General features: G+C 33.0%; 1 protein-coding gene across 4 annotated transcripts; it reads left to right on the plus strand.

The window, feature by feature from the left end:
• Positions 1–423: 423 nt before the first annotated feature.
• LOC111886517 (cytochrome P450 86A22) lies at positions 424–2,727 on the plus strand. Of its 4 annotated transcripts, none has more exons than XM_052769155.1 (2): positions 424–577; positions 731–2,727. In XM_052769155.1, the coding sequence occupies exon 2, from the start codon at positions 827–829 to the stop codon at positions 2,432–2,434; it is 1,608 nt and encodes a 535-aa protein (XP_052625115.1). In that variant the 5' UTR covers positions 424–577; positions 731–826; the 3' UTR covers positions 2,435–2,727. The 4 variants fall into 4 exon arrangements, with proteins under 4 accessions (XP_052625115.1, XP_052625114.1, XP_052625116.1 ...); XM_052769154.1 differs by having other exon boundaries at positions 772–2,727; XM_052769156.1 differs by having other exon boundaries at positions 434–577; positions 700–2,727.
• Positions 2,728–11,854: the final 9,127 nt, after the last annotated feature.

An 11,854-nucleotide genomic window follows, 5' to 3' on the forward strand; every position in this document is an offset into this window, starting at 1 on the left:
ATATATATATATATATATATATATATATATATATATATATATATATATATATATATAGAAAGAGAGAGAGAGAGAGTTAGGTTCAAATGTTTTCACTATCTATTGTGTGCCTGTATAATTGATTCTAGACCAATCATTTTAGTTATTTTAAGAAAATAATTAATGCATATTAAATGCTGAAGATGTAATTAATATCTGTTATATCTTCAACATGTAATATGCATTAATTACTTTCTTAAAATAACTAAAATGATTGGTCCAGAATCAATCATACATGCACACAATAGATAGTGAAAACAAAATAACCTAACCCTATATATATATATATATATATATATATATATATATATATATATATATATATATATATATATATATATATATATATATATATATAATATTGGTTGTAGCTCATTAATAGCCTCCTTTCCCTTTGGTATCATACCTTCTTGCGTTGTTCCTTATTTAAATGACTCTTGTTCTTCATTTTTCTCTATCTCCCCACCCATACTTTTTTTCCATCGCCCTCTAAGGAAACTCTTTCATCCTCCATAGTCATTCTACACAGTACTCATTGGTAAGATATATATATATATATATATATATATATATATATATATATATATATATATATATATATGTGGTATTATATAATTATTCATCATAATTGAGTAATACTGTAACAGTTACTGTCTGCAGAAATATTAATATTGTATTTTCCGCTTGGAAGTTTTGCATATGCTTAGGTTGTGAAGTTGCATGGTTTTCCAGGTGGTGGTTGGTAATTAATTAAGGTGTGAGATTGGAAGTTGGATCAAGGGGTGAGATGGATTCGTCTACGTGGTGGCTTATTTTATCTGGTATGGTAGCGTATGTGATATGGTTCAAGTCAATCACACGGTCGTTAAGTGGTCCACGTGTGTGGCCTGTTTTGGGCAGTTTGCCAGGCTTAATCCAGAACGCTAATCGTATGCATGATTGGATCGCTGATAATCTTCGTGCGTGTGGAGGCACTTACCAAACCTGTATTTCTCCCATCCCTTTTCTAGCACGGAAGCAAGGTCTCGTGACTGTCACGTGCGATCCCAAAAACCTTGAACATATTCTCAAGGCTAAATTCGATAATTACCCAAAGGGCCCGACTTGGCAAGCTGTTTTCCATGATCTACTTGGTGAAGGGATCTTTAACTCCGATGGTGACACGTGGCTTTTCCAGCGTAAGACTGCTGCACTGGAGTTCACCACCCGGACCCTCAGACAAGCCATGGCTCGTTGGGTAAACCGAGCTATCAAACTTAGGTTTTGTCCCCTTTTAAAAACAGCTCAGCTTGAAAACAAGCCGGTTGACTTACAAGACCTTTTGCTTCGGCTCACTTTCGATAACATATGCGGCTTGGCTTTCGGAATGGACCCACAAACTTTATCCCCCGGTTTACCGGAAAATAGCTTCGCATCGGCTTTTGACCGAGCCACTGAAGCCACCCTGCAACGCTTTATCTTGCCGGAGAGTATATGGAAGCTGAAGAAAATGCTTGGGCTCGGTATGGAGGTTGACTTGAGCCAAAGCTTAAACCACGTGGACACCTATCTGACAGCTGTCATTAATACACGTAAGCTGGAGTTGCTGAATAAGGTCGGCGCCGACGGTGGCACCCCCCATGATGACTTGCTCTCTCGGTTCATGAAGAAGAAAGAGTCATACTCAGACACGTTCCTACAGCATGTGGCACTCAATTTCATCTTAGCTGGACGTGACACGTCATCAGTGGCGTTGAGCTGGTTTTTTTGGCTCGTAATTAGAAATCCCAGAGTCGAAATGAAAATCTTGACAGAGCTGTGTGCAGTTTTAATAGAGACACGTGGCAGTGACACGAGTAAATGGTTAGAGGAGCCTTTGGGCTTCGAAGAAGTTGACCAATTGACATATCTGAAAGCAGCATTAACGGAGACACTCCGGCTATACCCATCGGTTCCGGAGGACTCCAAGCACGTCGCGGCCGATGACATCCTACCAGACGGCACGGTTGTTCCGGCTGGTTCCTCCGTCACTTATTCAATTTACTCCACTGGTCGGATGAAATTCATCTGGGGAGAAGACGTTCTCGAGTTCCGGCCGGAGCGGTGGTTAACCGACGACGGTAAAAAGTTCGAGATCATGAAGGATCAATTCCGATTTGTCTCATTCAACGCCGGACCCAGAATTTGTTTAGGCAAGGACTTGGCATACTTACAAATGAAGTCGATAGCGGCAGCTGTATTGCTCCGCCACCGCCTCTCGGTGGTTCCCGGCCACCGTGTAGAGCAAAAGATGTCACTAACTCTGTTTATGAAATACGGTCTTAAAGTGAAACTCCACCCACGGGATTTGGCACCCATAGTGGCCAAAATCGGTAGCACGGGGATAGCACGTGATCGAGAGTCGATGAATTGTTAATATTATTATTTATTATTGGTGCGATGATATATAAGAACTAAAGTACACTATCGGCTTACTTTATGCTGCATCACAGACGGTTTTATGGTCACACGATCAAAAGCGTCATAAACTAAGACATCTCACAGGTTACCTGATTGCCAGGAAGAAAAGAATTGGCAAATTTAGATTGTGAAAATATCCAAGTGTTTCACAAGTTATTACCTTTTTTATTTTTTTGCGAATAAATAATATATACATGTAATGAATATTATATATCTTTTTTTTTCAATGAAGGGTGATTAAATTATTCATGTTGGGTTATGAATATTTTCAGTATATTGTATACTTGGTATACTCTATTTTTTCTTTGTTTACTATGTTTATACTTTTTACTATGGTATTATGTTTCATATACATGAGATCATCTTTACGTTTTCTCATCTCATAAATTATCAAGAAAGACAAACCCCTCTATATAAATCTCTATTTATTTAAATAACTCATGTAACAAATAATTTACTAAAATCGCCAAACATCATCTATAAGTTTTTTGTGTAAAAGTATGATGTTACTCTTTTCACATGCTATGCCTATATGTAGTGGTGTCAAATTGGGTCATCGTGTCGTGTTTTTGTCTGACACGACACGACGCGACAAAGTTTTATGTAACACGAACACGACACGACATGATGTCGTGTTTTTTTAACTAACACGAAAACGAATCAATTAAAAAACGACAAACACGACACAACACGAAAAAAATAACATAATATAACAATTAGTGTATTTAATTAATATTTAATCATACATAACACGAAAAACACGACAAATAAATGCTAAATCGTGTCAATATCGTGACAAATTTTGAACACGAACACGATATGAAACGATATCGTGGTTTTTACACTTGACACGAACACGAATTCAAATTTCAGTTTCGTCCCAATTTCGTTTCGTGTCGTGTTGTGTCCACAATTGTCACCCTACCTATATGTCTCTTTAACTAATATATCTAAATTTTGGTAAAACAAAATAATAATTATCAAGGGGACCAGAAATTATGAAGACTATGACACGACTTTAAAATAAGTAATAACTCAACTTTAAAAAGTTGAAATTTATTGTTGATTGAGTGAATATACATTGTGTAATTTAGGGCAATGTTGTTTCTTAAGTAGCAGCAATTAAAATGGAATGCAGGTGAGGTTTGGGTTTGTTAATGGTTGGTACCTACTATAGAGGCTATTTATTGTATACTATTAAATGCCTCCTACAATGAATTGTTCATGTTCATGTGCTTGCCTACTTTTTTGGATACTTCTAAATAGCTTTTTCATAGGAGGGAAAATGATATTCAAGTTTAGAAGGATTTAAATATTATTTTTTGGAGTTTTTGTTTTTATATAAATTGAGAGCCAACTCGAATATACTATATGACTACCAACTTAAAAGGTTTCATACCACTAAGTGGTGGTATTTAGAATATGTATCTTTTACATTCGGCTATCTAATTGGAGTGAGATGATTTATCCTTATTTATATATGTATGGTAGCTTCGGTAACTATGTTCTTCTGAAATCTAAACGTACACAGCATACATGCCATTAACAATTAAGAATAGGGTTATGGAGGCATATTCCATTTAAATGGATTACAAAGGGAGCAGAAAAGCACCATTTCTCCTTCGGCCTTCTCTAAGAAAACATGATAGTTTGCACTGATTATTAATATTATAAAAAACATTGTAATTTTAGATTTTTTTTCCTTCAAAATTATATTTTTATTTTTATTTTAGAAAAGAAGATCATATTTTCTGAATTTTTTGCCCGGGCTTTTTGAACAAGTTACTTGTAATCTTTTTGATAATTTATTCATTTTTTTGACAAAAAAAACCTACTTTTGTTTTCTTTAAAAAATCCTTTATTGACAATTTTTTTTGTTTGAATAAATTTTTCGTATTTTTGTCATAATTCCTTTATTTTTGTTATTTTTGTTGTTTATGGTGTTAATGATGGTTTTCAATATTAGAAATTGAAAGAAATATTAGATTGTTTTCAAAACAATGAAAAATATTGTTGTATCCGGTTATTGTTGCAAAATGTATATCAAAATTTAATTGACAGATTGTTAGAGATTGTTGTAGTTGAAGAACAACTTTTAATGATATAACATCTTAGATTATTTTCAAAATTAAATAAAAAGACAACTCTTGCATTTCAATCTATGTTTATATAGTTTTAGTTTCAATAACTCAACGTCATGCTCATATAAAAAATCACATTATATATATATATATATATATATATATATATATATATATATATATATATATATATATATATATATATATATATATATATATATATATATATATATATATATATATGGTTAGGTTCATGTGAGACGGCCTAATTTTGTGAGACCGTGAGACGTATTTTTTTTTAGTTAATTCAAGTTCCCAAAATAATATTTAAAAAAAGAATTTTTTGATTTTTCTATTTATTTTGCATTTTAAAATTATTTTTAGAATATGTACAGTGTAATATTCTATTTAGAATATTTCACGTATTTTTCAAAAAAAATAGAATTTTTTTTAATTTTATTTTATTTTTTAGTTAATTCAAGTTCCGAAAATAATATTTAAAACTTTTTTTTAGATTTTTCCATTTATTTTGCATTTTAAAATTATCTTTTAGAATATGTCAGTGTAATATTCTATATAGATTATTTCACGTATTTTTAAAAAAAACGGGATATTTTTTTTAGTTAATTCAAGTTCCGAAAATAATATTTAAAAAAAGAATTTTTGGATTTTTCCATTTATTTTGCATTTTAAAATTATTTTTAGATTTGGTCTCACGGTCTCACAAAATTAGAATGGTCTCAAATGAACCTGAACCTATATATATATATATATATATATATATATATATATATATATATATATATATATATATATATATATAGAGAGAGAGAGAGAGAGAGGTTCATTTGAGACTACCTATATTTTGTGAGACATAGGGACCAAATATTAGCCTTTGATCAAATTTGATCTTATGGTTCAAAAAAAAAACCCTGATTAAGGAGCTTAATTAAACACTCAAGGGTAGATTAGTCAGATTTTAATCATATAATGGAATCCCCTGATTTACACGATCTTTCCTTAATCAACATACAAAATCAGATTCGCTCTTTCATCCGATGATTTCCTCAGATGATTTTCTCAATCGCAATGAGTTTTGTACGTTCATTGTCACTCACGCTACAATGATTTGTGATTTTACAGGCTTAATGAAAGAGAATTCAATTTTTTTAGACAATTTGGTTCATTAATCTGCTGTGATTTCAACATTCAACAATCGGTCAGTAAGTTTTTGTTTTTTCATAGATTTACAATTGATCAACAATCGTTTTCAGAATTGTTTCAATCACAAATCGCAAACTACAGAAGGATCAATAAGGAACGATTTTTTACAATTCATCATCAAAATAGAACAATTTCTCTATTACAGAAGGACAATATGTAGGGATTTATTTTCATCAATTTTCCTTTTACAGGAGGTTTGTAAGTAAGGATTTTAATTTTCACTTCATCAATTTTGCTATTAGAGAAATCAATTTTTATCAATTTGTCATCATCTCCAGTTGATCATTAATTTAGATCGATATTGAACAGTTTCAAGGTTTGAATTTTACTTTGAGAAAAGTTAATTCAACAACTTACCATCAGTAGCAATTGATTGCCATCTGTTTGATGAAGGAAGAATTATATTAAGTAATTATTTGATACACCAACTGTTTGATGAAATGCCTAAGAGAGGAATCATAACTTAAGATATAATACCTTTAAACTCTAGGCATGTGCATAATTAATTGCTATTTGGTAGCAATTTATGGCGCTAGAGTGTGAAATTTACATATATATGTTGAAGATAAGCACCATAAGAGCATTGTCACATAAAGTTAAGTGATCATGCACCTTCACTAACCTTGAAATGAATGCAGGTACTTATCAAAATTTTCTTTTCCTTTGGTTCGCATCTAAATGATCAAATCGTATTATGGTTGATATAAGTGTTTATCTTTTTCATCATATTAAGACAAGTACATTAAATGGTGCATGTTTGAAAGATTGGTGTGAGCATGACAGGGAAATCGCAGACCATGTTGATGCTTGAAGCTTGCAACATATTTCCTCATTGGTTTTTTATTTTTGCTTATCTTATTAAAAGGTTTATGTTGGTCATTATCCTCCTTATCAATAACATGTGAAGTAAAAGATGCATTTCGACCAATTTAGCATGAATCAGAAGAGGTACTTGGCCCCATTTCATCACAATGTTACTACATCACATACTATATAGTATACTATTCTGACTTGAATAAATTGAAAAGCATTACTAATACGTCCTTACATATTCAAAAAATTCCTTTTAGAATATAATTTTGTAAATAGTTATACAATAATAAATATTAACAGAATACTTTTTGTACATCAAATTAGTGATGGTGCTAAAGAATCTCACTTTAGCAATGAACTCATGTTAGTTAATGGTTATTTAGTTTGGATTCCGAATATTCTACATGAAAAGATATATAGTGATTTAATTTGGATTCTAGATATTTCAGATAATACAATGGTCTAAATAGATACAATTCTAGAATATTAATCATACTTTAATTTCTTTAGTTCACAAAAATTATAATTTATAAGAATACAAGCTCTTAACATTATGTGTTTCACGATTAATTTCAAAAGAATACAAATTATTATGATCAAAACATAATTCAACATATTGTTATTAGTTTACATAATACATGATTCTAATTATAATAATTGAAAACCATTACCTATATGTCATTTCGTATTTCTCCTATTTATAATATTGTGTTTAGAATATAATTTGTAAATCATTATATAATGATAAATATTAGTCGGGTATTTATTTTTGCAGCTCAAATTAATGTCGTTGAAGAAAAATCTTATTCAAGCACTGAATTCATTTCAACTAATGGTTCTTTTGTTTGGATTCCAAATATTCTAGTTTGATTTTTTTTGTTGAAATAATCAACTAGTTTGATTCAATATATGATATCGTGTTGTTACATGTCTAACTTTGTCATATTACACATCTAATATTATCATGTTAGTGTTTAATCTAAAATTATGTGTAATATTATGATATGATTGTGTAATTTATTGAAATTATATATTGGGGGTTACTATAGTTTTGTACAAACAGTTCTTTATAACCGAAATGTTATGGATATACTTTTGTAAATCATAATTCATGTTAAGTTTTAATCACTTTGTAAAAATGTCGTGTTTTTAATCAAGTTTGGTTTTTGTTGTTGAAATAATCAACTACTATTATGATACTAAGTTTTTTTAATGTTATAATTTTAATTTTAAGATAAGTATTCTATAAACACTCTTTTTACATGTATAATACCCTGTAACACTAATGTTTATCAATGACAAGATTTGTAAGTTAGAATAATATTTTATTATTCTATATTCAGAATAAATATCATTTTTATATATCACTATTAATGAATATAATTCAAAAATGTCAACGTATTTAACTAGAACATTACTCTATTAGAATATTTTACATATAACTTATTTTAGTTTCCTATAGATTATTGCATATATTCTTGTAATACTATAAATTGCAAATTCAAAATATTACATAACGATATCATAATATTACATATAATATTAGAATCTTACATATTGTAACTTAATTGTACATATTACAACAAGTTCATAATATTACATATTAACAACACAATATTAATTATTGAATGGTTAGAATATCTAGAATAATATCGTACTAATGAGAATTAAAAAAAAAACCTAAATTTTATTACGCATCACTATATTAGAATATTCTACTTATAACTTAGAAAATAATAGACCATTATTCTATTGAAATATTCTACATATAGATTATGAAAACATACAACATATAACATTATTCTATTACAATAAAATATACTACATATAGATTATAAAACCATAAAACATATAACATTATTCTATTATAATATTCTATATATACAGATTGTTTTCATGTAATAAATCAACTTATTCAATCGAAAACCTACAACATTATTCAAAAACATACAACATACAACATTATTAGAATATTCTATATATACACAATATTTTCATGTAAATGAATTAACTTATTTAACGAAAAAATATAGAATATTATGTTATTATATTATCAACATCATACATCATAAACTGCAACATTCTAACGATTTTAAACATCATACACTCTACTTATAAAATTTATGTAACATCCGGAATTTCAGGTATTATATTTATTCATTTTATTTTGAGTTTTGTGGAAGAACTCGGCGAGTTGGTGCGAAGACTCGCCGAGTAGAGACGCGATTTCTCACCTGGATTAATGACCGGACTCGACGAGTCACATTGGTGGACTCGGCGAGTCTACACTGTTTAATGAAACCCTAATTTCTCGGGTTTGGGGCCTATTTAAAGGGCCTTATGGCCGTCATTTGTGCTCACCAGTCCCCATAGTGAAACCCTAGTGAGCTTGAGCGTTTGGAGTGAGATAAGGAGCCATTGTTGACCTTGGAGGTGTTATCTAGCAAGGGAAAGGAAGCAATAGCCAAGGGGAAACAAGAGGATCAACTTCCTAAAGATCTGAGGTCCAGAACATCACGTTTGAGGTACTATTTTCGAACCATTCTCTGTTGGAGGGACGCGTACCATTTTGTTGGAAGAGGCTCATCGGTCGAAATTCTCGATCCATCCTGGGGCCACTAAGATGTATTTAGACCTGAGGAGAGAGTATTGGTGGCCCTGTATGAAGAGGGATGTTGCGTGGTCTGTGGAGAGGTGCTTAACCTGCCGTAGGCTTAAGGCCGAGCACCAGAGACCGCATGGTAAATTGCAGCCGTTGGAGGTTCCCGAATGGAAGTTTGAACAGATTACTATGGATTTTATCACCAAATTGCCAAGGACTACTAGGGGAGTCGATGCAATTTGGGTGATTGTGGACAGGTTGACAAAGAGCGCCCACTTCCTTGCTATCAGTGAGAGTTCTTCCATAGAGAAATTAGCAGAGATGTATGTGAGGGAAGTGGTATCTCGGAATAGAGTTCCGATCTCGATTGTTTTAGATCGGGATGTGCGTTTTACTTCCAGATTCTGGAAGAAGTTTCACGAGGAGTTGGGTACTAGGCTGCATTTTAGTACTGCATATCACCCCCCAGACTGACGGACAAAGTGAGCGGACGATTCAGACGCTCGAGGACATGCTCCGGGCATGTGTATTGGACTTCGGGGGGAGTTGGGACACGTATTTGCCCTTGGCAAAGTTTTCCTACAACAACATCCATCATTTGAGCATTGGTAAGCCGCCCTTTGAGCTGTTATATGGGAGGAGGTGTCGGACCCCCATTTGCTGGGGAGAGGTCGGGCAGCGTGTTATGGGTAGCACAAAGATTGTGCTTCAGACGACATAGCAGATACAGTGGGTCAGGCAGAGATTGTTGACCGCTCAGAGCCGCCAGAAGAGTTATGCGGATAGACGTCGATCCGAGCTCGAGTTCCAGGTCGGTGATTATGTTCTCCTGAAGGTATCTCCTTGGAAAGGAGTGATCCGATTCAGGAAGAGGGGCAAGCTAGGGCCCCGGTATATTGGGCCGTTCAGAGTGGTCGCGAGGTTGGGTAGGGTAGCATATCGTTTGGAGCTACCTGCGGAATCGGAGCGGATTCATAATACCTTCCATGTGTCTCAGTTAAGGAAGTGTATAGCCGACGAGTCGGCGGTAATGCTGTTGGGTTTTGAGCATTCTAACACTCCTAAGTGTACATGCAACCCTAAATACCTTGGATCTATGTTTTCTCTATTATACATGCAAATAAGAACTTCCAAGGTATTATCCTAATCTAGCATACAAAATAATAACTATAGCAAGATAGAATACATACCTCTTTGATGTAGAAAGTTTTCATGAAGCTTGAGTGCCTAGTGCCCCAAGTGTGACACCTCAAATGGAATCACAATCATCAAAACACTTGGAATGACTTGAGAGAATTCTACACTCATCAAAATCGGCTAGCCCTTTCACTTCACACACTAGTGTGATTCTAGTTGCCAATTTTGTCAAGAATAAGATCTTTATATATTGTTACAATTAGGGTAAACCCTAATTGTCATGACTTTCCATTTCCTTGGATCCATGGGTACAAATACACCATGGAGCATCCATGGACCATCCTATGGGTTTTAGCCCAACTTGATTATCCATGGAGCATTCGCCCACTATACAAGTATGGATGATTTACACAATCAACCCATATATTTAATTAGTCTTCTTTTGATCACTTAATTAATCCTAGATTAATTCTTGATCAATACTAATTAAATAATCTTATTATTCTTATTATTAATATACTAGAACTTATAATATATTAATAACCATAAGTGTCTTATTTCTCTCATTCAAGTGCATGATGGTATGCAACCCAAATGGACCATGCCGGGTCGGGTCAAGTCTTACCAATTATAGTTATGGACTTAGACATTAATCCAACAGTCTCCCACTTGGATAAGTCTAAAACTATTATTGCGTATGACTTCAGGAACCAACTGGCAATCGTAGCTCTCAAAAGCTTCTGTCGAACTCTGACCTTGTAGATGAACTCTGACCTTTGTCAGTGACTTGTCCATTAGATAAGGGATCATATATTCCTCCATTCTAGATATCATATGGACTGAGACATGGATTATAATCATTCTCTTTGTCCATTTGTTGTTTCCCGATTTGCGATTTATGACGACTGACTAATTGAACAAATCAAATCAGTCCTGGCCCGGCCGAGCACTTCCATTTGTCATCATCAAATCATCGAGGGGCCCACAGATATCGCTTTTATCCCGAAGGTAAAAGGAATGGATAAACTTCGACTCATATGGCTTGTTCTACTACTTGTTGAATCATACACAAAAGCACGTTTTATAGCACCGAGTTACCAAATGCGGTTTCGTGCAATCAATGTACTATCAACTCATAGTAACAACTCATATCTCTAGGTTTGAAGAATATAAGATATTATCGTCTCATGATCACTCGTGATAAAATCCATGAAGTGATTCCAATGAGCGCGGGTTGAATCCAATACTCAGAACTTATGAGCACTCATGAGTGTTGTAGCCCTTTGTCCAACACCTTAGACCTCTACAAGCCAACCCATGACAGTCTTAATTCATATCTACTTCCAACATATGACCGACTGTGGATGGTTTGAATAACTTAGTCATTCCGGAAGAATAACCTAGTTTATTCGGGAAGTCAAAACATGCAAAATGAAACACAATAATAATTGAATCCAATATGGTATCAACTCTTTGAACATAAATAAAACACCTTTTATTTATCACCATATGATTACAC

This window comes from Lactuca sativa, chromosome 3 (assembly GCF_002870075.4).
Source record: "Lactuca sativa cultivar Salinas chromosome 3, Lsat_Salinas_v11, whole genome shotgun sequence".
NCBI lineage: Eukaryota > Viridiplantae > Streptophyta > Magnoliopsida > Asterales > Asteraceae > Lactuca > Lactuca sativa.